The 27,752-nt window shown below is 49.1% G+C and overlaps 2 protein-coding genes across 3 annotated transcripts; both read left to right on the top strand.

The window, feature by feature from the left end:
- Positions 1 to 3,672: 3,672 nt before the first annotated feature.
- Positions 3,673 to 9,857, top strand: LOC137075789 (trichohyalin-like). The gene is made up of 4 exons (XM_067444743.1): positions 3,673 to 4,037; positions 5,068 to 6,180; positions 7,113 to 8,551; positions 8,716 to 9,857. Exons 1-4 carry the CDS (start codon positions 3,673 to 3,675, stop codon positions 9,855 to 9,857), a joined length of 4,059 nt encoding a protein of 1,352 aa, XP_067300844.1.
- Positions 9,858 to 12,296: 2,439 nt separating this feature from the next.
- Positions 12,297 to 27,400, top strand: LOC137075890 (interleukin-1 receptor type 2). 2 transcript variants are annotated; one of them, XM_067444841.1, is made up of 10 exons: positions 12,297 to 12,416; positions 12,670 to 12,745; positions 16,616 to 16,880; positions 17,112 to 17,274; positions 17,378 to 17,546; positions 17,647 to 17,709; positions 17,808 to 17,873; positions 20,121 to 20,256; positions 23,847 to 23,980; positions 26,969 to 27,400. In XM_067444841.1, exons 1-10 carry the CDS (start codon positions 12,399 to 12,401, stop codon positions 27,106 to 27,108), a joined length of 1,230 nt encoding a protein of 409 aa, XP_067300942.1. In that variant the 5' UTR covers positions 12,297 to 12,398; the 3' UTR covers positions 27,109 to 27,400. The 2 variants fall into 2 exon arrangements, with proteins under 2 accessions (XP_067300942.1, XP_067300941.1); XM_067444840.1 differs by having other exon boundaries at positions 17,369 to 17,546.
- Positions 27,401 to 27,752: the final 352 nt, after the last annotated feature.

Here is a 27,752-nt window from a genome sequence, read left to right as displayed (position 1 = left end):
CCACGCGGCTTGTATCCAATGCCCCAGGCTGCATCAGGCTTTGATGGATCGAGGTTTGGTTACACCCTGAATCCACCAAGGCCTGATATGTACCCCCCTTGATACTCACAGGAATTTGGTACTCTCCTGCCTGATCGGGGGTGGTCCGCTGGACGTCCGGGATCCGGATCATTGTTCCGATGTCCATCATCGGACATCGGTCCACAAAATGATCCGGATCGCCGCACCGCCAGCAGGCCAGCCCAGGCCTACCCGCCACCCCGGCGGCGGGGAGTGGGTTGGAGGATGAGCGCGGAAAGGGGGCGGAACCAGAGCCATTGTCACTACCAGCCCCCAGCGGCCCCGCCCCCCTGGGCGGGACCCGCGAACTCCCAGACGGTCCAAGGCCCATCCCACCCCGGCCTCTGGGGGGGACGCGAGGAGGGCCTGGAGGGCGGGACCTGGGGAGAGGGACAGGTCGAGAGAGAGAGAGAGAGAGAGGGGGGAGAGAGAGAGGGAGAAGTTAATGGGCGAACCTCCTGGACTACGATGATCTAAAGAAGGCCATCCTTCAGCGGGTCGGCCGGACCCCGGAACAACATCGTCAGCGTTTCCGGTCCCTGGAGTGCGGTGAGTCCGGTCGACCCTTCGCGTTGGCCCAACAGCTCCGGGACGAGTGCCGCAGATGGCTTCTGGCCGGCGGCAGCGACGTGGACCATGTTGTCGATCTGGTGGTGCTGGAGCAGTTTATCACTCGGCTCCCCAGGAAGACCGCCGAGTGGGTCCAGTGCCACCGGCCCACGTCGCTGGAGACGGCCATCAACTTGGCGGAGGACCACCTGGTGGCGTGCCCGGGGGTCGGCGAACCCGCTGAAGGATGGCCTTCTTTAGATCATCGTAGTCCAGGAGGTTCGCGACCGGTAGTTGTTGCGCGGCCGCCTGGGCTTCTCCAGATAGTAGGAGGATGAGGCGCACCGGCCACTGTGCCCGGGGCCACCCGCAGGCCTCCGCGGCTTTCTGGAATAGATCCACGAAGGCCTCCGGGTCGTCTTCCGGCCCCATCTTCTGGAGGGGCACGTGAACCGGTGCGCTGGCCCGTGCGGCGGCCTCGGCGCGAACCTCCCGGTCCATCCAGCTCCGGAACCGCTCGCGGTCCTCTTGCTGGCCTTGGACGATCGCCTCGAAGCGGCGCTCCTGTTCGGTCCGAAGGTCCAGCAACGCCTGGTGGTGTTCTTGGTGGAGGACCGCGAGGGAGTTGATGACATCCGCAAATGGCGAGGCGGAGGGCGTTGTCATGGCGGCGGCACTGTCCTACTTCCTTCCCGGGTTTCGGCACCAGTGTAGCAATGTTCGTGAATGTGAGGAAGGAAGAGGACACGGGGGTCGGCTAGACGGTTGTTGCTCTTTTATTTTGTAACTCAATAGTCAAACACACTCAATAGTGTGGCTTCTCTCAGACTCAAAACAATAGCGATCACTTCCGGGTCGGCACTTCTGGCTTCCGGCAACTCAGTCTCTGTATGGGTTTGGCAACAACCGTCCTGACTCTCTCTCTCCCTGGTCTCTGGTTCTGCTGGTGTTTTATCCCGTCTCCGCGCTCATTACTGGAACAAGAGACAGGTGTTATTAATCTGCGTCCAACCCACTCACTTACCGCTCGTCCCGCGGCCCTCTCTCCCGCTGCAGACCTCGCTGAACCACGCCCCCCTTGCCACAGTAGCGTTATATACCTATTAAAGTAAAGATAACAGCGTACAAGACATTGGAAGCTTGCCTGCATGAACTCAAATTGTGGCTTATAAATAATTTCATGCTACTTAAAGGTAGGGTAGGTAAGAATTGGTTGAAACACTTTTTTTCCCCGACTGTTTTAAAGACAGCTCATTATTTCCATTCTCTCCACCTTCTCCCTTCTGGGCTCTTTCCAAAGCCACGCCCCCAAAACACATGAACGCTCCTCACTGACCAATCAGCTGGAAGACGCATTATTGACCTGAAACGAGCGGAGTACATGTACATGTGAGTCTTTTAGTACTCATTATCAAGCTAGAATACCGATACTGGTTAAGTTTAAAATATATTTTTGTTTGATTCGGTAACGAGCTAGTTATATTTATAAGGCAAAGCTAAAAACGGGTAGCATTGATAACCTCAGTTATACTGTGATGAAGATGAATTTCGTATAAGATTCATAATATATACTGTGTTTTGCATGTAAGAGTTTCCATAATGAAAGTAGCTAAATCTAACTTAGTTCTAAAAAAAAAAGTTCCTTGATGCAGTGTACTAGCTTTTACACATGCAATTTGATATCCAGAGTTAAATTATGCGAAATTCAAAGTACAGCGATCAACTTGAGCTAAGCATATTGAGTATTTATCATCTCTACTAATAGCTCGTTAAGTCTATAACATTGTAACTTTATGCTCAGTAATGTTATGTTAGCTATATTAGACAGCTTCATGTGCTAGTGATACATGCTTCATGAAAACATAAACCAAAACAATGTATAATCAAAATGAAATATTACCTGTCCAGCAGAAATACAGCCAGCAATGAGTTGCTCTTCAGCCCCTGAGGTCCCTCAGTTCTCCATCGTTGGAAAGCCACGCCGATATACTGTCTTCCTTTTTTTGCATTGTTTGCCTTCACTGACTGCAAAACCCGGCACTGGGAATTTTGAATGCTTTTGCTCTTCCTAGGGATGAGTGCATGGGTGGATCCTGTAGTGAAAGCGGTGGTAGCCATGGTAGCGAGAGAGAGTGACAGTCACCCAAGCCAATCACTTGTTTCATCCTGAATGAAAATAATGAGCAGTGTCTCAATTTTTATACTCTCTTTTTTAAGAGTACTTACATTTTAATTATGTATTGACATATAAAGAAAGATTAAATGAATTTGTGAAAAGTGTGACAGAGGGAGGAGCCAACAGAGGGCGGAGCCGACAGAGGGAGGAGTAGACAGAGGGAGGAGTAGACAGAGGGTGTAGCCGACAGAGGGCGGAGCAGAGAGAGGGCGGAGCAGACAGAGGGAGGAGCAGACAGAGGGCGGAGCCGACAGAGGGCGGAGCAGAGAGAGGGCGGAGCAGACAGAGGGCGGAGCAGACAGAGGGAGGAGCAGACAGAGGGAGGAGCAGACAGAGGGCGGAGCCGACAGAGGGCGGAGCAGAGAGAGGGAGGAGCAAACAGAGGGAGGAGCAGACAGAGGGCGTAGCAGACAGAGGGCGGAGCAGACAGAGGGCGTAGCAGACAGAGGGAGGTGCAGACAGAGGGAGGAGCAGACAGAGGGAGGTGCAGACAGAGGGAGGAGCAGACAGAGGGAGGTGCAGACAGAGGGAGGAGCAGACAGAGGGAGAAGCAGACAGAGGGCGGAGCAGACAGAGGGAGGAGCAGACAGAGGGTGGAGCAGACAGAGGGCGGAGCAGACAGAGGACGGAGCAGAGAGAGGGCGGAGCAGACAGAGGGAGGAGCAGACAGAGGGCGGAGCAAACAGAGGGCGGAGCAGACAGAGGGAGGAGCAGACAGAGGGCGGAGCAGACAGAGGGAGGTGCAGACAGAGGGAGGAGCAGACAGAGGGAGGTGCAGACAGAGGGCGGAGCAGACAGAGAGCGGAGCAGACAGAGGGAGGAGCAGACAGAGGGAGGAGCAGACAGAGGGAGGTGCAGACAGAAGGAGGTGCAGACAGAAGGAGGTGATGACAGAGGGAGGAGCAGACAGAGGGAGGTGCAGACAGAGGGAGGAGCAGACAGAGGGAGGAGCAGACAGAGGGAGGTGCCGACAGAGGGAGGTGCAGACAGAGGGAGGAGCAGACAGAGGGAGGAGCAGACAGAGGGAGGAGCAGACAGAGGGCGGAGCAGACAGAGGGAGGAGCAGACAGAAGGAGGTGCAGACAGAAGGAGGTGCAGACAGAGGGAGGAGCAGACAGAGGGAGGAGCAGACAGAGGAAGGTGCAGACAGAGGGCGGAGCAGACAGAGGGAGGAGCAGACAGAGGGCGGAGCCGACAGAGGGAGGTGCAGACAGAGGGCGGAGCCGACAGAGGGAGGAGCCAATAGAGGGAGGTGCAGACAGAGGGCGGAGCCGACAGAGGGAGGTGCAGACAGAGGGCAGAGCAGACAGAGGGAGGAGCAGACAGAGGGTGGAGCAGAGAGAGGGGAAAGCAGACAGAGGGCATAGCCGACAGAGGGAGGTGCAGACAGAGGGCGGAGCCGACAGAGGGAGGTGCAGACAGAGGGCGTAGCCGACAGAGGGAGGTGCAGACAGAGGGCGGAGCAGAGAGAGGGAGGTGCAGACAGAGGGCGTAGCTGACAGAGGGAGGTGCAGACAGAGGGCGGAGCTGACAGAGGGAGGTGCAGACAGAGGGTGGAGCAGACAGAGGGCATAGCCAACAGAGGGCGGAGCAGACAGAGGGCGGAGCAGACAGAGGGCGGAGCAGACAGAGGGAGGAGCAGACAGAGGGAGGAGCAGACAGAGGGAGGAGCAGACAGAGGGCGGAGCAGACAGAGGGCGAAGCAGACAGAGGGAGGAGCAGACAGAGGGCGGAGCCGACAGAGGGCGGAGCCGACAGAGGGAGGTGCAGACAGAGGGCAGAGCAGACAGAGGGAGGAGCAGACAGAGGGAGGAGCAGACAGAGGGTGGAGCAGAGAGAGGGCAAAGCAGACAGAGGGCATAGCCGACAGAGGGAGGTGCAGACAGAGGGCGGAGCCGACAGAGGGAGGTGCAGACAGAGGGCGTAGCCGACAGAGGGAGGTGCAGACAGAGGGCGGAGCAGAGAGAGGGAGGTGCAGACAGAGGGCGTAGCTGACAGAGGGAGGTGCAGACAGAGGGTGGAGCAGACAGAGGGCATAGCCAACAGAGGGCGGAGCAGACAGAGGGCGGAGCAGACAGAGGGCGGAGCAGACAGAGGGCGGAGCAGACAGAGGGAGGAGCAGACAGAGGGCGAAGCAGAGAGAGGGCGGAGCAGACAGGGGGCGAAGCAGACAGAGGGCGGAGCAGACAGAGGGAGGTGCAGACAGAGGGCGGAGCAGACAGAGGGAGGAGCAGACAGAGGGAGGAGCAGACAGAGGGAGGAGCAGACAGAGGGCGGAGCAGACAGAGGGCGAAGCAGACAGAGGGAGGAGCAGACAGAGGGAGGAGCAGACAGAGGGCGAAGCAGACAGAGGGCGGAGCAGACAGAGAGCGAAGCAGACAGAGGGAGGAGCAGACAGAGGGCGAAGCAGACAGAGGGCGAAGCAGACAGAGGGAGGTGCAGACAGAGGGAGGAGCAGACAGAGGGCGGAGCAGAGAGAGGGCGGAGCAGACAGAGGGAGGAGCAGGCAGAGGGAGGAGCAGACAGAGGGCGGAGCAGGCAGAGGGAGGAGCAGACAGAGGGTGGAGCAGACAGAGGGAGGAGCAGACAGAGGGAGGTGCAGACAGAGGGCGGAGCAGACAGAGGGCGGAACAGACAGAGGGTGAAGCAGACAGAGGGAGGAACAGACAGAGGGAGGAGCAGACAGAGGGAGGAGCAGACAGAGGGAGGAGCAGACAGAGGGCGAAGCAGACAGAGGGCGGAGCAGACAGAGGGCGAAGCAGACAGAGGGAGGAGCAGACAGAGGGAGGAGCAGACAGAGGGAGAAGCAGACAGAGGGTGGAGCAGACAGAGGGCGAAGCAGACAGAGGGCGGAGCAGACAGAGAGCAAAGCAGACAGAGAGCAAACAGACAGAGGGAGGAGCAGACAGAGGGAGGAGCAGACAGAGGGAGGAGAAGACAGAGGGTGGAGCAGACAGAGAGCGAAGCAGACAGAGGGCGAAGCAGATAGAGGGAGGAGCAGACAGAGGGCGAAGCAGACAGAGGGCGGAGCAGATAGAGGGCGAAGCAGACAGAGGGAGGAGCAGACAGAGGGAGGAGCAGACAGAGGGAGGAGCAGACAGAGGGTGGAGCAGACAGAGGGTGAAGCAGACAGAGGGAGGAGCAGACAGAGGGCGGAGCAGACAGAGGGCAAAGCAGACAGAGGGAGGTGCAGACAGAGGGCGGAGCAGACAGAGGGCGGAGCAGAGAGAGGGCGGAGCAGACAGAGGGAGGAGTAGACAGAGGGCGGAGCAGACAGAGAGCGAAGAAGACAGAGGGAGGAGCAGACAGAGGGCGAAGCAGACAGAGAGCGGAGCAGACAGAGGGAGGTGCAGACAGAGGGCGGAGCAGACAGAGGGAGGTGCAGACAGAGGGAGGTGCAGACAGAGGGCGGAGCAGACAGAGGGCGGAGCAGACAGAGGGAGGTGCAGACAGAGGGCGGAGCAGACAGAGGGCGGAGCAGACAGAGGGAGGTGCAGACAGAGGGAGGTGCAGACAGAGGGAGGAGCAGACAGAGGGCGGAGCAGACAGAGGGCGGAGCAGACAGAGGGAGGTGCAGACAGAGGGAGGTGCAGACAGAGGGAGGTGCAGACAGAGGGAGGTGCAGACAGAGGGCGGAGCAGCAGAGGGCGGAGCAGACAGAGGGAGGAGCAGACAGAGGGAGGTGCAGACAGAGGGAGGAGCAGACAGAGGGCGGAGCAGACAGAGGGCGGAGCAGACAGAGGGAGGTGCGACAGAGGGAGGTGCAGACAGAGGGAGGAGCAGACAGAGGGCGGAGCCGACAGAGGGAGGTGCAGACAGAGGGAGGTGCAGACAGAGGGAGGAGCAGACAGAGGGAGGAGCAGACAGAGGGCGGAGCAGACAGAGGGAGGTGCAGACAGAGGGCGGAGCAGACAGAGAGCGGAGCAGACAGAGGGAGGTGCAGACAGAGGGCGGAGCAGACAGAGGGAGGTGCAGACAGAGGGCGGAGCAGACAGAGGGCGGAGCAGACAGAGGGAGGTGCAGACAGAGGGAGGAGCAGACAGAGGGCGGAGCAGAGAGAGGGCGGAGCAGACAGAGGGAGGAGCAGACAGAGGGAGGTGCAGACAGAGGGAGGTGCAGACAGAGGGAGGAGCAGACAGAGGGCGGAGCAGAGAGAGGGCGGAGCAGACAGAGGGAGGAGCAGACAGAGGGAGGAGCAGGCAGAGGGAGGAGCAGACAGAGGGCGGAGCAGGCAGAGGGAGGAGCAGACAGAGGGTGGAGCAGACAGAGGGAGGAGCAGACAGAGGGAGGTGCAGACAGAGGGCGGAGCAGACAGAGGGCGGAACAGACAGAGGGAGGAACAGACAGAGGGAGGAGCAGACAGAGGGAGGAGCAGACAGAGGGAGGAGCAGACAGAGGGCGAAGCAGACAGAGGGCGGAGCAGACAGAGGGCGAAGCAGAGAGAGGGCGGAGCAGACAGAGGGAGGAGCAGACAGTGGGCGGAGCAGACAGAGGGAGGAGCAGACAGAGGGAGGAGCAGACAGAGGGAGGTGCAGACAGAGGGAGGTTCAGACAGAGGGAGGAGCAGACAGAGGGCGGAGCAGACAGAGGGCGGAGCAGAGAGAGGGCGGAGCAGACAGAGGGCGAAGCAGACAGAGGGCGAAGCAGACAGAGGGAGGTGCAGACAGAGGGAGGAGCAGACAGAGGGCGGAGCAGAGAGAGGGCGGAGCAGACAGAGGGAGGAGCAGACAGAGGGAGGAGCAGGCAGAGGGAGGAGCAGACAGAGGGCGGAGCAGGCAGAGGGAGGAGCAGACAGAGGGTGGAGCAGACAGAGGGAGGAGCAGACAGAGGGAGGTGCAGACAGAGGGCGGAGCAGACAGAGGGCGGAACAGACAGAGGGTGAAGCAGACAGAGGGAGGAACAGACAGAGGGAGGAGCAGACAGAGGGAGGAGCAGACAGAGGGAGGAGCAGACAGAGGGCGAAGCAGACAGAGGGCGGAGCAGACAGAGGGCGAAGCAGACAGAGGGAGGAGCAGACAGAGGGAGGAGCAGACAGAGGGAGAAGCAGACAGAGGGTGGAGCAGACAGAGGGCGAAGCAGACAGAGGGCGGAGCAGACAGAGAGCAAAGCAGACAGAGAGCAAACAGACAGAGGGAGGAGCAGACAGAGGGAGGAGCAGACAGAGGGAGGAGCAGACAGAGGGCGGAGCAGACAGAGAGCGAAGCAGACAGAGGGCGGAGCAGATAGAGGGCGAAGCAGACAGAGGGAGGAGCAGACAGAGGGCGAAGCAGACAGAGGGAGGAGCAGACAGAGGGCGAAGCAGACAGAGGGCGGAGCAGATAGAGGGCGAAGCAGACAGAGGGAGGAGCAGACAGAGGGAGGAGCAGACAGAGGGAGGAGCAGACAGAGGGTGGAGCAGACAGAGGGTGAAGCAGACAGAGGGAGGAGCAGACAGAGGGCGGAGCAGACAGAGGGCAAAGCAGACAGAGGGAGGTGCAGACAGAGGGCGGAGCAGACAGAGGGCGGAGCAGAGAGAGGGCGGAGCAGACAGAGGGAGGAGCAGAGAGAGGGCGGAGCAGACAGAGGGAGGAGCAGACAGAGGGAGGAGCAGGCAGAGGGAGGAGCAGACAGAGGGCGGAGCAGGCAGAGGGCAAAGCAGACAGAGGGAGGTGCAGACAGAGGGCGGAGCAGACAGAGGGCGGAGCAGAGAGAGGGCGGAGCAGACAGAGGGAGGAGCAGAGAGAGGGCGGAGCAGACAGAGGGAGGAGCAGACAGAGGGAGGAGCAGGCAGAGGGAGGAGCAGACAGAGGGCGGAGCAGGCAGAGGGAGGAGCAGACAGAGGGTTGAGCAGACAGAGGGAGGAGCAGACAGAGGGAGGTGCAGACAGAGGGCGGAGCAGACAGAGGGCGGAACAGACAGAGGGTGAAGCAGACAGAGGGAGGAACAGACAGAGGGAGGAGCAGACAGAGGGCGGAGCAGACAGAGGGAGGAGCAGACAGAGGGCGAAGCAGACAGAGGGCGGAGCAGACAGAGGGTGGAGCAGACAGAGGGCGAAGCAGACAGAGGGCGGAGCAGACAGAGGGCGAAGCAGAGAGAGGGCGGAGCAGACAGAGGGAGGAGCAGACAGTGGGCGGAGCAGACAGAGGGAGGAGCAGACAGAGGGAGGAGCAGACAGAGGGAGGTGCAGACAGAGGGAGGTTCAGACAGAGGGAGGAGCAGACAGAGGGCGGAGCAGACAGAGGGCGGAGCAGAGAGAGGGCGGAGCAGACAGAGGGCGAAGCAGACAGAGGGCGAAGCAGACAGAGGGAGGTGCAGACAGAGGGAGGAGCAGACAGAGGGCGGAGCAGAGAGAGGGCGGAGCAGACAGAGGGAGGAGCAGACAGAGGGAGGAGCAGGCAGAGGGAGGAGCAGACAGAGGGCGGAGCAGGCAGAGGGAGGAGCAGACAGAGGGTGGAGCAGACAGAGGGAGGAGCAGACAGAGGGAGGTGCAGACAGAGGGCGGAGCAGACAGAGGGCGGAACAGACAGAGGGTGAAGCAGACAGAGGGAGGAACAGACAGAGGGAGGAGCAGACAGAGGGAGGAGCAGACAGAGGGAGGAGCAGACAGAGGGCGAAGCAGACAGAGGGCGGAGCAGACAGAGGGCGAAGCAGACAGAGGGAGGAGCAGACAGAGGGAGGAGCAGACAGAGGGAGAAGCAGACAGAGGGTGGAGCAGACAGAGGGCGAAGCAGACAGAGGGCGGAGCAGACAGAGAGCAAAGCAGACAGAGAGCAAACAGACAGAGGGAGGAGCAGACAGAGGGAGGAGCAGACAGAGGGAGGAGCAGACAGAGGGCGGAGCAGACAGAGAGCGAAGCAGACAGAGGGCGGAGCAGATAGAGGGCGAAGCAGACAGAGGGAGGAGCAGACAGAGGGCGAAGCAGACAGAGGGAGGAGCAGACAGAGGGCGAAGCAGACAGAGGGCGAAGCAGACAGAGGGCGGAGCAGATAGAGGGCGAAGCAGACAGAGGGAGGAGCAGACAGAGGGAGGAGCAGACAGAGGGAGGAGCAGACAGAGGGAGGAGCAGACAGAGGGTGGAGCAGACAGAGGGTGAAGCAGACAGAGGGAGGAGCAGACAGAGGGCGGAGCAGACAGAGGGCAAAGCAGACAGAGGGAGGTGCAGACAGAGGGCGGAGCAGACAGAGGGCGGAGCAGAGAGAGGGCGGAGCAGACAGAGGGAGGAGCAGACAGAGGGCGGAGCAGACAGAGAGCGAAGAAGACAGAGGGAGGAGCAGACAGAGGGCGAAGCAGACAGAGGGCGGAGCAGACAGAGGGCGAAGCAGACAGAGGGAGGTGCAGACAGAGGGCGGAGCAGACAGAGGGCGGAGCAGAGAGAGGGCGGAGCAGACAGAGGGAGGAGCAGACAGAGGGAGGAGCAGACAGTGGGCGGAGCAGACAGAGGGAGGAGCAGACAGAGGGAGGAGCAGACAGAGGGCGGAGCAGACAGAGGGAGGTGCAGACAGAGGGAGGTGCAGACAGAGGGAGGAGCAGACAGAGGGCGGAGCAGACAGAGGGAGGTGCAGACAGAGGGAGGTGCAGACAGAGGGAGGTGCAGACAGAGGGAGGTGCAGACAGAGGGCGGAGCAGCAGAGGGCGGAGCAGACAGAGGGAGGAGCAGAGAGAGGGAGGTGCAGACAGAGGGAGGAGCAGACAGAGGGCGGAGCAGACAGAGGGCGGAGCAGACAGAGGGAGGTGCGACAGAGGGAGGTGCAGACAGAGGGAGGAGCAGACAGAGGGCGGAGCCGACAGAGGGAGGTGCAGACAGAGGGAGGTGCAGACAGAGGGAGGAGCAGACAGAGGGAGGAGCAGACAGAGGGCGGAGCAGACAGAGGGAGGTGCAGACAGAGGGCGGAGCAGACAGAGAGCGGAGCAGACAGAGGGAGGTGCAGACAGAGGGCGGAGCAGACAGAGGGAGGTGCAGACAGAGGGCGGAGCAGACAGAGGGCGGAGCAGACAGAGGGAGGTGCAGACAGAGGGAGGTGCAGACAGAGGGAGGAGCAGACAGAGGGCGGAGCAGACAGAGGGCGGAGCAGAGAGAGGGCGGAGCAGACAGAGGGAGGAGCAGACAGAGGGAGGTGCAGACAGAGGGAGGAGCAGACAGAGGGAGGAGCAGACAGAGGGAGGTGCAGACAGAGGGAGGTGCAGACAGAGGGCGGAGCAGACAGAGGGAGGAGCAGACAGAGGGAGGTGCAGACAGAGGGAGGAGCAGACAGAGGGCGGAGCAGACAGAGGGCGGCGCAGACAGAGGGAGGTGCAGACAGAGGGAGGAGCAGACAGAGGGCGGAGCCGACAGAGGGCGGAGCCGACAGAGGGAGGTGCAGACAGAGGGAGGAGCAGACAGAGGGAGGTGCAGACAGAGGGCGTAGCCGACTGAAGATTAACCAAACTGAACATAACCCTGACAGTGCTCAAGATGAAATAGAGAAAGGAAGGAGCTGAATAATATGACCATTTAGTGGTTAGAACTAACCAGACATATGGGGCAAGAAGACCATGACCTTTATCTGGGAAGACATCGCTTCACATGCAAACGTGTGTCTGTGTCTTAGTAACATGAAAAATGCTAAAGGACAGAAGAGTATATTACACTGACATGTGAAGTTACAACATCTGAAAAAAAACTGATGACAGAACAAGAGATTTCAAAACATGTGTGTTAATGAATAATCATTAATAGGAAGTGGTGTTGTCAAATATATACTGAATATGACATCTTTATGTAACACGGTCACACTTCAGCTCCGAGAGTGAGTCTCACGCAGTCATGAACACACAACAGCATCTGTGTGCAAACATGTATACTTTAATTATCCATAACTTCAAATGTGTCATCATTTTAACTCTTCTAAAATCAAATGAAATCCAACATATATATTAATAAATCCAAATATATAATCTTATGTAATTCTATAGTTGTAGTATTTTACATATGCATAATATTATGTGTATTATATATATAATAGATGTCTGTAGCGGAACTGCAAATATGTCAACAGTTTCCTCTTTTTTCCCCAAAATGTACAAACACTGGCATTTGTTTAAGAACATCACGATTGCATCAGACCGAGCACATGAAGTACACACTCTCTCACACACACACACACACACACACATATGAATAACAGCTATACTTGAGATCAGTTTACCTGAGATTTACATGTCTTGTGGACTATTCATAAACTAAGCTTACTGTATGGTCCAATACACAACACGCATTATCTGTCTAACAGCTTTGTCTGTTTGGTTTGTATACCATTTGCCATGTGTCATAACTACATGTCTGTTTATGCTTTTGAAGCAAGATTGACACTTTACTGTCATTGCCAGCAAACCCATGGCAGATTACTGTGAAGGTCTTTGTCTTTATCCACGTCTTCTGTTAAGAGGTGAGTTTGATCAGCGCTCTGATTGGGAAATGTGGAATTTCCTCTTATTGATGAGGAAGCTCGGTCTGCATAGGATTAGGGTTTCCCCCATAACCTGTCCATAAAACAGACACACAGAGAGCTGTTAAACCGCCTGTCCATGTCCTCGTCTTTACTTTTGTCAGAAAAACTCTTTACATTTAATATATTCTTTCAGCATCATCATCATCATGAGCATCCATAGGCAGGTGAGAGCAGAAATTCCATCATGAATGTCTTTATTCTAGCATAGGTAATGAAAATATGAATAAGAATTGATGGATACACATATATATAGAACCCTAATGTCATGATTATCATTTATTAGGTATTTAGAGTTAAGAGAATAAACCTTTATCCTGTGCATTTATGTTAATGCTGGTGTTATGTTGGTATGTTTTTGTTTCTTGTATTTCTTTTTGTATTGATTGTCATGTTGTGTATTCTGATTTGTCCTAATAGCGTCTCTTTGATTTCGGCACATGTGTTGTCATACTTTCCATGAGATTAATCCTTAACTCTGCACTGGCTCTGAAAGGTAAATATGAGTTTATACAACACTACAGAATATCACCCCCTTGGAATTAGAAGATTCTATCTGACATTTTGTTCAAAATCGAGTTATTCACAAAATCTTATTCTGTGAAAACTTGTTTACATTATATGATGTTGTTTTTTAAGTTGTTTACATTTTGGAACTTTTTACTTAGAAAGTAAAATAGTTATATCTACAGTCGTAAGCAATGCAAAAATGTTAAGCTCAATATCTTAAATCTAGTCAGAATGCAGGTAGAACTTTATAATTCATTTCTCAGAGCATTTCCTCCTCTAAAAATTGGTTTAGAATAAATAATCCATATTAGAAAAATAAAACAATGCAAATATTACAAAATGTTATAATAATAAACAGTGTATAAATCACTTGTTTTTCTAAAGTAACACTGTCCAACAGCGACACCCTCAGGTAAAGTTATAGGGTAAAGTCACGCTATGATTGGATGTGGTTCGTTATGTTTGGAAATAATTGGTTCATGTGATAAATCATGCCTCTTTTTTGTGCACATTGGCAAATCAGTCTGAATCAAGTGTGTGCACAAGTCCTGAAAAGTGAAGCCAAAATGTTTTGAACACCACCAGGTGGCTGGATGCAGTATAGGTCATTAACCCCACCCTCCCTATGTCATCTAATGTGACATAGACAAACGAAACAATCAAATTAAAGCTGCAAGCAGCAATGAAAGGGCCCTCGCACACGGGACCACTGCCACCTGGTGGCCTCAGGAAAACAGCGAATAGTTGGCAACATGCATTTAAGCAAGTAAATATAGAAGAAAAATAGCAAAGTCACTACAATGTGCCACATTTCCTGCTGCCAGAAGGTGGCGCTTTGACTATAACTGAATATTGGCGTGTGGTTGTCTTCAAGGCGGGACTTTAATCAAACATTAAGTTTGGGGCAGATCGGACATTGCATGACTGAGTTACAACAACTTCCTGTTTCGTGGTGTAAATCGCATACATTAGCACTTAGCCAAGTGTTGCGTGATTTAATGTGTTTATAGCATGTTTGGTACTTCATGGCATATTTTAATGCGTTTCTAGGAGTGACTTACAGTGTAAAGCATGCCATTTCCGGTTGCCAGCAGGTGGCGCTATGACTAACTAATATTGGCATGTAGATGTCTTCAGGTCAGGACTCTTATCAAATCTGAAGTTTGGGGCAGATCGGACATTGTATGCCGGAGTTACAACAGCTTCCTCTTTTGTGGCAAAACATCAGACTTTGTCAGGCCGCCACAGACATGCCCTCCAGGGAAAACTCACCAAGGCCTTTAGATTAGACTGACCAAACATGATGATGATCTGGTTAAATCTTAAAATTCAAAAGATGAAAAATAATACAAACTGGCGCCACGCGCTCTCATTCAGTATCAACACTCAGTAACTGTCCACACTGGTTTCACTCTCCCGGCTGGTCCACGAGTCCGTCTCTCTCCTCAGCGTTGTTTGGGGAGCGGCTTTATCTGGTCTCTCCGTGCCAATCCCTGCATTTAGACACAGGTGTTTATCATCAGGCACTTGACCTACTTCCTTGCCGCTGGTCTCCTCACTCTCTTTTCCTGTGCAGACTTTGTGAAACCACGCTCCCACTCGCCACAACACCCTTTATAATTGTATGGTTTTACATATCAGAACATAATACAAATCATCTGTTTATTAGCAGGTCCTTTAATTAGGTAAATACAACCTCAGATGAACAACAACAAATGACATATTAAACGGTGTAGTTATTTATTTAACAAAAATAAAGCCAATATGGAAAAGACAAACTAAGCACACCCTTTGATCCAATTGCTGTAGAGCCACACCAATAAGTTCAAGGAATTGTGTTTGCTATGACAGTGTCAGTCTCTAACATCGTTTTGGAGGAATTTTGACCTGCTCTTCTATACAAAGTTGCTTCAGTTCATTGAGGTTTGAGCATCTGTTTATACACAGCTGTCTTAAAGTCCCACCGCAACATTTCAGTCAGGAAGAGGTCTGGACTTCAACTGGGCCATTGCAACACCTTGATTCTTTTCTTTTTCAGCCATTCTGTTGTAGATTTACTGGTGATCTTCGGATCATTGTCCTGTTACATTAGCCATTCTTGGCCACACTATAGCTGTCGGACAGATGGCATCACGTTCGACTCTAGAATACTTTGGTATACAGATGAGTTTATTATCGACTCAATTGTGAGGTGCCCAGGTCCTGTGGCTGCAAAACAAGCAGAAAATCTTCAACCCTTCACCGGTGTGATGGACAGTTGGCATGAGGTGGTTGTGCTGATATGCTGTTTTAAGTTTTCACCAAATGTGGTGCTCTGCATTATGCACAAACTTCTCCACATTGGTCTTGTCTGTCCAAAGAACATTGCTCCAGAAGTCTTGAAGTTTGTTCAGATGCAACTTTGTAAACCTAAGCCGTCCTGCAATTCCCGTTTTAGAAAGAAGAGGCTTTCTCCTGGCAACTCTTCCAAACATGCCATACTCGTCCCCCTTTCTAATTGTACTGTCATGAACTTTAACATTTAACATTATAACTGAGGTCTGTAGAGTCTGAGGTTTAGTTCTTTGGTGTTTTGTGATTCTCGGAGCATTGCACGGTCTGATCTTGGAGTGAATTAGCTGGGACATCCACTCTTGGGAAGACTGGCAACTGTCTTGAATGTTTGAATAATCTTCCTTATGGTTTTTGTTTGGAAAAAGTGAATCCCAGATTGATGACAGTAACAATTCCTTCTCTAAGATCACTGCTGATGTCTTTCCTCCTTGGCATTGTGTTAACACACACCTGAATGCTCTAGACCAGCAAACAACCAAAACCTTTGCTTTTATAGAGTTAATCACGCACTTGCATCTTACTCTCTTGATTCCCATGTTAACAGTAATGGTGTATTTAGTTTAAATACAAAAAATTGAAAATTATGTCTTCATTTACTCTCCCTCAAGTTGATCCAAACTAATCAAGTCAAGTCACCCTCATTTATATAGCACTTTTCACAACACTTATATACATTTCTTTCTTCTGTTGAATCCAAAAGAAGATATATTAAAGAATGTTGGTAACCAAAGAGTTGAGGGCACCCATTGATTTCCATAGTATTTTTCCAACTGGCAACTGTCAGGTTACCAACAATCTTCAAAATATCTTCTTTTGTGTTCAGTTTGTGTAAATCAAAACAAAATTTCCATTTAATTAAAAACAATTATGCCATCTACAATGGCGTAAGAACCTGTAATCCTGGATAGGCAACATGTTCTTCTAACCCTTCTGCCTGACTTTGCTTAACTGTCTGTGATCAGATCATTTTATGCTGCTAAACTCCAGAAAAGTTCAGTCTAATTGTCCTAAGTGAATTCATTCAAACTGTCAGTCAAAACTGCACCAATGTAAGAAGGCCAGGCTGATTTCCTTAGAGATGGTATTGAGAACAGAGACTTGCAGCCAGCGAGTTGATGGTCTGAATTATTTGAGTTAAATGAGGCAGACCAGGATTGAGAAACACTGTTTTAGAGAACTTTCTGGACATTTGGACCTTGTAAAAATGTCCTGTTTAGCACTTTGAAGGTGCTTTGAAACAATCATCATTGTAAAAGCACTATATAAATAAAGTGGACTTGACTTGACTATAACTGTGTTATTGTATGTTGTAAAACCGTGTTATTGTATGTATACTATACCAGTATTATTGTATGTATTATTGAAGAGCTTCTTACAGCTCTTCAGGTTGTTGGCCTTGTTTGTCTCGTTGCTTCTATTGCTCTCCCCTTTTTTGTAAGTCGCTTTGGATAAAAGCGTCTGCTAAATGATTAAATGTAAATGTAAATGTATGTTGTTTAATAACTTCTTGTGATTGGTTCAGGTAGTTGTGTGGTGTTGGGTCCAGAGATCCCGGATTATCAAGTACAAGGCGAGGCGGTTGTCATCAGTTTCCCCTTTCTTGAAGAGACAATTCGTTACAGGAAATTACGACTGGACAACAGCTCAGCATTTCACATTGCTCACACTAACCCGAGGAACCAGAGCAGTCTGAAGAGCCACCGTGAGCGGGTGATGCAGAGCGGGCGTAGCGTCCTGCTCCTTCCATCTCTCCCGGAAGACTCCGGAACATACACCTACATCCTCAGGTGTGCCTTTTCTTTCAGGTCTTCAATTCCTGTTCACGTTCTTAATTTAAATTCAGGACAGGAAATCAACATTCATTAAATATAGTGCAACAAAATACTTCCATAATGTTTAATTACTAAAAGTAAACTTAAAGGGTCCTACTATTCCACTGTTACTGTTTAAAAACCGTTTGTATTGTGACATTTGTTTTTGTTAGGCTAAATATTGTTTGTGATGCATTTTTCACTTAGGAGTGACACATTCTGTCTCACTGGGAGTATTTCCATAAAGATTTATGAGGCAGAGGAGACAAACACGATAATGGCCTACAACACACATGCAGGAGAAGATGCAATCATTAATTGCCCCCATTTGAAATATTTCAAAAGGAAAGGAAATCTTAAGTGGTACAAGGTAGGTCATTGTGGAACACAAACTAACTGAATTGGCAACAAAAAATAATTCTTAAATGGCTTTATTCCTCAACTGTCAATTGACTAATTTGCAGGATTTTCAGAGCTCAGCTCTTCCTGTTGGTGGAGGACTGTATACACTTGAGAGAGGCTTATTTCTGGCCATCAAAAACATCTCTGTGAAAGACGAGGGCTTCTACACTTGTAGGCTAAATGTGATTTTCAACAATACCCAATACAATGTGAGCAGGACCTGGAGAGTTCAAGTGTCAGGTAAATACATTCCCCATATCACATGGATGGTTGTTACTTTTCTTTCTTTCTAAACCTGTCAGACAGTTGAGCAAATGTTGACTCTGTCTAACATTTTTAGGCCCAGAATCAGAAAGTGCTGCACCAGAAGTGGTCACCTCTAACAATCTCAATGCTTTTACATGCAAGTATCAGATTATATCAGTATTTAACCAACATACTGATCTAAAACTGACTAAATAACCATTTGATTCTTCTTCATTTAACAATTTTCTCTCACAGCATCAAGTTATTCATTCCCTTATATTGTCTTTCCTGTAAATGGATCCTTCATTGAAAGTCATTTGGGTGAGTCCACACTGCTAGCAGTATTGAGTTATGTATTTAGATCATGTTTATATTCAGGTCACACATTGCATGACACTGTCCATAATAAAGCACGACAGTACCGCATAATTCTAATAAAATGTACAGTACTTAATACAAAATTAAGCTTTGAAAGGACAGCTGCCAATGTTATTTGCTATTTACACACCGTTTATGGACATGTTTACACATAATAACAGAAAATGAAGAACTTTGTCAAATAAATCCACAGCCTTTACTGATTATGGAAGTGTACTGCTGGGTGAGCTCAGAGACGAGGTGAACTGGGTTCAATAATGAACTAAGACAATTACAAACAACAGAAGACAAGGTACTGAACAGAATAGTGATGTGACGTGCAGCTTCGTTTTTTATTTCAAAAGTACTGTGAACCTCTTACACAGGTTTAAAGAGTCATTCGCTTCTTTGATAAGAATAAAATATAAAACAAATATTTGCATGTGTAGTTCTGTGCATGTTCAGTTTATATTCATCCTCAGTTGACAAGCACTTCAACTGACCGTTTCACAATAATCTTCATTTATTCGGATCATGTATGCTTATGAACTAAGGCAAATATAAATTAGGCTGCATATGTTGATCGAAGCAGATGCATAAAAACTGCTACAGTACAGACCTAAAGTCCATTTGTCCCTTTTTTTTATACATTTTGTTCTCAGACTCAATTATTAATACATTGCGTAAGTTCAATGACACATGAAAGACGTTTGTTTATATAGACTAAATACTTGTATTGCATCGTATGGTTTTTGTAGCACAAACTTTTTTGTCTTGTTGTCTTGAATGCAAAGGCAGATTTTCCACCTTTTGACCACAAGATGTCGTTAGTGTGCACAGTGTTGAAAAGCTTTGAGTAATGAACCATTTTAGATACAGTTGAGAGGAAAGGTGCTTCACTTGACCACCACTACCACAAGAAACTGAACTGAGAAATCCACCAGCATACAGCTTTAGAATAAGACAAGACCTGAACACAGGAAAACGCCTGTTTCAAAAGGAAAGGAAATCTTAAGTGGTACAAAACAAAAACGCCACAGCTAAATTCTTAAAGGGCTATAAAAAAATGTATCATGTTACACCTATTTTAAGATCTTTACATTGGTTGCCTATAGAGTTCCGTATTGAGTTTAAAATTTTGATTACTTGTGTACAAATCTTTAAATAATTTTGCTCCCCCATATTTATCTACTCAATTTCATTTGTATAGCTCGAATAGGAGCCTTTGATCAAATGACCAAATTCTTCTTCATATTCCAAAAGCCCGCTTAAAGACCAGAGGAAATCGTGCTTTGGCTGTAGCCGGCCTTACTGTCTGGAATAAGTTACCCCTCGAAATTAAATTGGCCTCTACTGTATCAGAATTTAAAATCAGGTTAAAAACCTTTCTTTTTAACTCGGGTTTTAATTGAATTACATGTTTTTTTTAATCTATAAATATGGCCGTTCGGTTTTTATTTGAATTATGATGTGATTTGATCTTGAATTATGATATGCTTTATCATTTTGTTTTTATTGTATGTTTGACCTTGTTCAGCACTTTGGTAGGTTCTACCTTGTTTAAAGCGCTTTATAAATAAAGTAACTTGAACCTGAACTTGAACACACAATCAAGGAACTAACCAACCTAGAAAACAAGAAAAGACTTCAAAATGACACAAGGAACAGGAAACACAGGGAACCTGTAATAAGATAATTTACGAGGTCATGGGTTAATATAATCATTGAGTAAAATTATAGTAAGCAGGGGGTCTGTTGGTTTGTCTGTCAGTCGCACTACTACTAGTTAGTAAATAGACAAAGCAAATATTGCTGTTGATTGCTCATATTCAATTTCATTCACTAATAATTGCATACATGTTTGTATTTGTGTGCAGAAGTTCTCTTGTTCTAAATATCAGTTAATGTTCACAAGTTCTGTTGTTGACAAATCTTAATTAGACAAATGTACACTTCCTCACTTAGAATGTTTAGTAGCCATTTAGTAGCTAAGACACCCAAAACCTCCCCAGAAAGGGCTTTCTGCACAATGTCATCTCTCTCACCTCTCAGGATTGAGATGGTAAATTAATATTTCAAAATCATTAACATTTCATGAATCATTAATTCTAAAACCTTCCCACAGTTAGTAAATGAGGGCCAATGCTTACTATTGTATAGTGATTATCAGACAGCCCCACACCAACCTTCAACTGTACTGTTAACTTCCAGGCTCACGTTTGGTGATCCTCTGCATGGTGTCCACTGGAAACCAGCCGGTTCAGTCCACAGATGTGACATGGCTGGTCAATGGCCAGTCAGTGGAAAACTCTCACCTGGGCGGACGTGCATTTCTGACAGATAGAAGGTAACATTGACCCCTACAGTGATCCACTTGGAATGGACTAGAACTCAAGCACAGATTGAGAGAAAAAATCAGTTTAGACAAATACAAATGAAGACCCCAGCAAACAGTCCAGAGCAGAGTAGAGAGTGATCAGAGAGGCAGGACTGAGTCTGTGGGCAGGCAGGGGTCAGGACCAGCGGCACACATGGGGAGGACAGAGAGGCAGAACTGAGTCTGTGGGCAGGCAGGGGTCAGGACTAGCAGCACACATGGGGAGGACAGAGAGGCAGAACTGAGTCTGTGGGCAGGCAGGGGTGAGGACCAGCAGCACACATGGGGAGGACAGAGAGGGAGGACTGAGTCTGTGGGCAGGCAGGGGTCAGGACTAGCAGCACACATGGAGAGGACAGAGAGGCAGAACTGAGTCTGTGGGCAGGCAGGGGTGAGGCCCAGCAGCACACATGGGGAGGACAGAGAGGGAGGACTGAGTCTGTGGGCAGGCAGGGGTCAGGACCAGCGGCACACATGGGGAGGACAGAGAGGCAGAACTGAGTCTGTGGGCAGGCAGGGGTCAGGACCAGCGGCACACATGGGGAGGACAGAGAGGCAGAACTGAGTCTGTGGGCAGGCAGGGGTCAGGACCAGCGGCACACATGGGGAGGACAGAGAGGGAGAACTGAGTCTGTGGGCAGGCAGGGGTCAGGACCAGCGGCACACATGGGGAGGACAGAGAGGCAGAACTGAGTCTGTGGGCAGGCAGGGGTCAGGACCAGCGGCACACATGGGGAGGACAGAGAGGCAGAACTGAGTCTGTGGGCAGGCAGGGGTCAGGACCAGCGGCACACATGGGGAGGACAGAGAGGCAGAACTGAGTCTGTGGGCAGGCAGGGGTCAGGACCAGCGGCACACATGGGGAGGACAGAGAGGCAGAACTGAGTCTGTGGGCAGGCAGGGGTCAGGACCAGCGGCACACATGGGGAGGACAGAGAGGCAGAACTGAGTCTGTGGGCAGTCAGGGGTCAGGACCAGCGGCACACATGGGGAGGACAGAGAGGCAGAACTGAGTCTGTGGGCAGTCAGGGGTCAGGACCAGCGGCACACATGGGGAGGACAGAGAGGCAGAACTGAGTCTGTGGGCAGGCAGGGGTCAGGACCAGCGGCACACATGGGGAGGACAGAGAGGGAGGACTGAGTCTGTGGGCAGGCAGGGGTCAGGACCAGCGGCACACATGGGGAGGACAGAGAGGGAGGACTGAGTCTGTGGGCAGGCAGGGGTCAGGACCAGCGGCACACATGGGGAGGACAGAGAGGCAGAACTGAGTCTGTGGGCAGGCAGGGGTCAGGACCAGCGGCACACATGGGGAGGACAGAGAGGGAGGACTGAGTCTGTGGGCAGGCAGGGGTCAGGACCAGCGGCACACATGGGGAGGACAGAGAGGCAGAACTGAGTCTGTGGGCAGGCAGGGGTCAGGACCAGCGGCACACATGGGGAGGACAGAGAGGCAGAACTGAGTATGTGGGCAGGCAGGGGTCAGGACCAGCGGCACACATGGGGAGGACAGAGAGGGAGAACTGAGTCTGTGGGCAGGCAGGGGTCAGGACCAGCGGCACACATGGGGAGGACAGAGAGGGAGGACTGAGTCTGTGGGCAGGCAGGGGTCAGGACCAGTGGCACACATGGGGAGGGCAGAGAGGGAGAACTGAGTCTGTGGGCAGGCAGGGGTCAGGACCAGCGGCACACATGGGGAGGACAGAGAGGGAGAACTGAGTCTGTGGGCAGGCAGGGGTCAGGACCAGCGGCACACATGGGGAGGACAGAGAGGGAGAACTGAGTCTGTGGGCAGGCAGGGGTCAGGACCAGCGGCACACATGGGGAGGACAGAGAGGGAGGACTGAGTCTGTGGGCAGGCAGGGGTCAGGACCAGCGGCACACATGGGGAGGACAGAGAGGCAGAACTGAGTCTGTGGGCAGGCAGGGGTCAGGACCAGCAGCACACATGGGGAGGACAGAGAGGGAGAACTGAGTCTGTGGGCAGGCAGGGGTCAGGACCAGCAGCACACATGGGGAGGACAGAGAGGCAGAACTGAGTCTGTGGGCAGGCCGGGGTCAGGACCAGCGGCACACATGGGGAGGACAGAGAGGCAGGACTGAGTCTGTGGGCAGGCAGGGGTCAGGACCAGCGGCACACATGGGGAGGACAGAGAGGGAGCAAATTTGGAGGCTTAGTATTTGTTAATATGTATATTATAACATGTTTAGAAAGTTTAGCATTTGCTTGTATTCATTTAGCAGACACTCTTATATAGAAACATTTTCTAAGTATTTGAGATATTACATCCTTTTTAAAACTCATTGGTGGTCATTTACTCCTATTATACCAACAAGCAGGACCATTCTTTTTTAATTTCTCTATTTGTATTTTAAAAAACAAAGGTGATATGGCTTTAGAATAACACCAGAGTGACTAAATAATGTCTGAGTTTTCATTTTAGTGTAAACTTTCCCTTTAATGTGATAATAACCCAGAGAGTGAACACTTTGCATCTGGGGATGGGGACTTTGCTGAGCAACTACAGAACGCAAAAACCTTGTGGATTTGGACATCATCATCACAACATCATAATTATGTTGTTAACAGACTGAACTGTCCTGTCAGTTATCTCATCACAGATTAGCCCCAAAATATACACTGTATATTCCACATTTCAGTTCATTTTAGGTCAGATGAGGTGTGAGTAGGAATGTCAGTGTGTGTCTCTTTGAGATGGACTGACCCACGACCCTACATAGGACAAGTGCTGGATGGATGGTTTTCAGTGAGAGTGATCTGATGTTTAAGAGCCTAAACTTTGTTTCATGTTTGGAAGTTCATGGAGCAGACATATAACATGTAACATGTTACGAATTAACCTACACTATTATGTGTACACCACTGAGACAAGCCGCCATGCAGTGTCAGAAGTCCAGTGTTATAATTAATCCCAGTTTAACTGGTCCAAGACCAGGCTGAGACATGGGTAGAGTCTAGACAGAGCCATGAGTGATTCAGACAGTGAATGAATGAAGACTGGTTTCACATCTGTGTCAGTGTCACACACAGTGTGCTCCAGTTCAGAGCTGATCATGGAGACTAAAAACTGCATGACCACAACAAGACCAACACCTTATTTTCATGCTCATTTTGCATTTACACTGCGATAGTATTTGGCTTTGGATCTTGTCATCATGATAAGCAGGCAGTGGGCCAAAGCAGATCACAGGGTCTGAAACACATCCATCCGTTCTCCAAATCGTTCTCTGTAGGGCCGCTGGAGTGGGGAAGACCCTGGAGAGATGCTCAGTCCATCACAGATTGTTTGATAACATTTCACACACCTCTTTAAGATTAAATTTAGGGATCTCCAGCAGGCTTTACAGCAGGTGTGTTGGTGAGCAGGGGAACCTGCCATAAGCCCTAGCAGATAAACGTGAAGAACAGTACATAAGATTTGTTTTATTATTGGAGTGTGTAAGTGTCACGTCAGAGTACTTTGGACCAAAAGAATGCTCAACAGAAACTTTGATTCACTACTTCACTGAATTTAGCCTCACAGAGCTGATGTGTTTTCAGTATCACAGGCAAACATCTGGAGGTACAGCTGGTTATCCTTGAGCTCCAGAGAGAGGATAGTGGGACAGAACTGAAGTGCATATATCAAAACCAAGACCAGAAACAGGAAGCTGTCACTCACATCAAACTAGAAGGTGAGTGCCCTTTGGTCTAGGCTATTGTATGCTTCTATTTTTTTTAAAAGTGATTTTTTGAAATGTATGTAGACTCATATGAGATCCTATCAGTAGCCAAATAAAACATGAGCGGTTGCCTCCTTCAGCTTTGATCACATGATCACCTCCCCTCACCTAACTGTGGTAACCCCATTGCTATTGGACATTCTCTGATGGAATAAACGAATCACGGCTGACTGCTAAAAGTGTGTGTCAGTCTTGTAACATGGACATTTTTCTGAGCATCTTACTGTCATTCCTGTAATCAGATTACATTTACTCTGAGACATTAAGTTTCTGTGTGTCTAAAGGCGAGACCCCTTCATGAGCCCTCGCTGCACACTAATGCTACACATCCTCTTTCACTGACCAGTCTAGCTTTGCTCAAATATTTTGTTTGCTTGCAGTGTTAGGTAAAAATGCAGATTTTCTGATTAATTGTGATCTTCATTTAAACAATCCCAGTGTCAAATCATAAATCTTTTAATCAGATCTTTAAAGGCTAGAATACACTACACAACTTTTGACTATTTTTTGGAGTCTGGATGAGATAAATCCAATCCTATCCTGTACCAAAGGGTTGTCCCATTTCAGGACACATTGTTTTCATCTTTCACACGTCACTCACTCAATCAATCAATCAATCAATCAATCAATCAATCAATCAATCAATCAATCAATCAATCAAGTTTATTTATATAGCGCTTTTACAATCACGATTGTGTCAGAGCAGCTTCAGTGTTAAACAGGACAATACTGCAGCAGAATTAGATTTGGCTGTACAGTCGTTCTGGAGTAAACAGTGATGTTATCAGCTTATTTTAATTTATCATATAGCGACAATGTTGGCAGATCAGTATTATAGTTTATAGAATTAAATAAAACCTAATTAATACATTTTATTTGTATATTTAGTTGAATAACTTGGATCATAATTTTAGTGTCCCCAACTGAGCAAGCCAAGCCAAAGGCGACCAAAGGAACCGAAACTCCATCAGGGCATGATGGAGAAAAATAAACCTTAGAGAAACCAGACTCAGTCGGGGTGCCAGTTCTCCTCTGGCCTATTAACACACTATGTATGATTATTATTCTGGCAACCTTACAGGTCAGAAATCATATTAGATCGGAATATTCGAAATTTCTGGGTATCATGCAAGAGACGGGTTTATTTAGGATGGAGCGTCGATTACACATGTATTAATGGATTACACGAGTATTAATACATGAAAGATCGGAGTTATTGCGCCGGAGACAGGTTTATTGAGGATGATGTGCTGGTGAGGCAAATTCAGAGGAGACACCAATTGAAACGGCTCAGCAGACACTCCAGGATGAGCTGGTCATGTCCAGATGCAGGTCCACCATCCGATCCGGACACGGCCCGGATCCGGCCGACTGCAGTAAACCTCGGGATAAACAGAGAGACTAACATTAGCGTAGATGCCACTCTTTTTATGATGTAACGAGTACATCAGGTGTTATGGGAAGTGTTCCCGGTTCCGGCTGGCCTAGTTAATGCAGCCTAACAATCAGTCAATTGAATTGAATAATGAAAGTTAAAAATGTTCTATGTGTATGCCATAGTAAAGAGATGTGTTTTTAGTCTAGATTTAAACTGACAGAGTGTGTCTGCTTCCCGAACAATGCTAGGAAGACTGTTCCAGAGTTTAGGAGCTAAATAGGAAAAGGATCGACCGCCTGCAGTTGATTTAGATATTCTAGGTATGATCAACTGGCCAGAGTTTAGAGACCGCAATAGACGTGATGGAGTATAATGCGTTAAGAGCTCGCTTAAGTACTGGAGCTAAACCATTTAGTGCTTTGTAAGTAATAAGCAAGATTTTAAAATGTATGCGTTGTTTAATAGGGAGCCGGTGCAGTGTTGACAGAACTGGACTAATATGATCATACTTCCTGGTTCTAGTAAGAACTCCAGCTGCTGCGTTTTGGACCAGCTGGAGTTTGTTTATTAAGCGAGCAGGGCAACCACCCAGTAGAGCATTACAATAATCTAGCCTTGAGCTCATGAACGCATGTACTAACTGTTCAGCATTTTGCATTGAAAGCATGTGCCGTAATTTAGATATATTTTTAAGATGGTAGAATGCGGTTTTACAGATGCTAGAAACGTGGCTTTCAAATGAAAGATTGGTATCAAAGAGCACACCCAGGTTCCTCACTGACGACGAGGGCTTGACAGAGCAGTCATCAAGTGTTAGACAGTATTCTCGGTTACTACTTGTGGAGCTTTTCTGTCCAATAATTAAAAATTCAGTGTTATCTGAATTAAATTGCAGGAAATTATTATTCATCCAGTGTTTTATATCAGCTCTGCATTCCGTTAATCTTCTGAATTCGTAGGTTTGGTCAGGGCGTGAGGAAATATAGAGCTGAGTATCGTCAGCATAAGAATGAAAACTAACGCCATGCTTCCTAATGATATCTCCCAGTGGAGCATATACAGGGTGAAGAGCAGCGGTCCTAACATCTCCTAGCAATAAGAGTGTTTGTGTTTGTGTGTGAGTTTGTTGTGTTGGGAATGACTTGAGGTCTGGTAGTATAATTTCTCTGTAACCCCTAACACTGTCAGCATGTGAGCCAACTCTTCTCTTGTGCTTCGCACATGTGAACCGATCAACTCTTCCTCTTTACTACAAACTATAGCATGAAATAAACATGCATGAACACCAGGACATGACGTCAGTAAAACAGCTCGTGAACAACGTCCCCTAACATTACATTTACATTTACAGTTTGTTAGAGAAATACACCCTAGAGAGGAGCGTATTGTAAAGTGTTGAATAAATGCAGTATACAGTATTATATATTCCTTATATTTTACTTAAACTGTTCAATGTGTCTTATATTTATATTATTTATTGCATGTACAATCTGTCGATAAATTTTGCTGAACACATCAGACATTTTTCACACTCATCTCTCTCTCTGTCTCTCTCTCTCTAGACTCAGAGTCTCTGTGGATGGTGGCAGCTGCTATATCTTCCTGTTTTATACTCATGGTGTGTGTTTTCATGTATCATTTGTGCCGAATGCCACAGAAACGAGGGGACTATGTTCAGGCACGACAGAACAGCACCATTTGAAGACACCCCCCCCCCCCCCAACTATTTTTGTCATGTTAATTTATCTTGGTCTTATTATGTTTTTACTTTGTTTTATTTTCCTAGTTCTTGAGAGTCATTGCTCTTAATTGTACATACACCCTCTCGTGTCTTTAGTTCTTGTTTGGTCTTATCCTGTATGCACATTTGTAAGCCTTGGTTCTTTGTTTTCTTAAGCATTGGTTCAAAATAAAGCTGCACTTGGATCCTTACAACCGCTACTTCTTAAGCTATAATTGCAAAACCTGTACTCAAGAGAAGCCATATAGTACAATAAAAAGTACTGAGTGTGTATATATATACAGGGAAGAAAATAAATATTTGAACACTCTGCTATTTTGCAAGTTATCCCACTTAGAAATCATGGAGGGGTCTGAAATTGTCATCGTAGGTGCATGTCCACTGTGAGAGACATAATCTTAAAAATAAAAAAATCCAGAAATCACAATGTATGATTTTTTAACTATTTATTTGTATGATACAGCTGCAAATAAGTATTTGTACACCTGAGAAAATCAATGTTAATATTTGGTACAGTAGCCTTTGTTTGCATTTACAGAGGTCAAACGTTTCCTGTAGTTCTTCAGCAGGTTTGCACTGCAGGAGGGATTTTGGCCCACTCCTCC

Source organism: Pseudorasbora parva, chromosome 5, assembly GCF_024679245.1.
Source record: "Pseudorasbora parva isolate DD20220531a chromosome 5, ASM2467924v1, whole genome shotgun sequence".
Classification (NCBI taxonomy): Eukaryota; Metazoa; Chordata; class Actinopteri; order Cypriniformes; family Gobionidae; genus Pseudorasbora; species Pseudorasbora parva.
The sequence above is the reverse complement of the archived record's forward strand: the minus strand, read 5'-3'. Positions and strand labels throughout refer to the sequence as shown.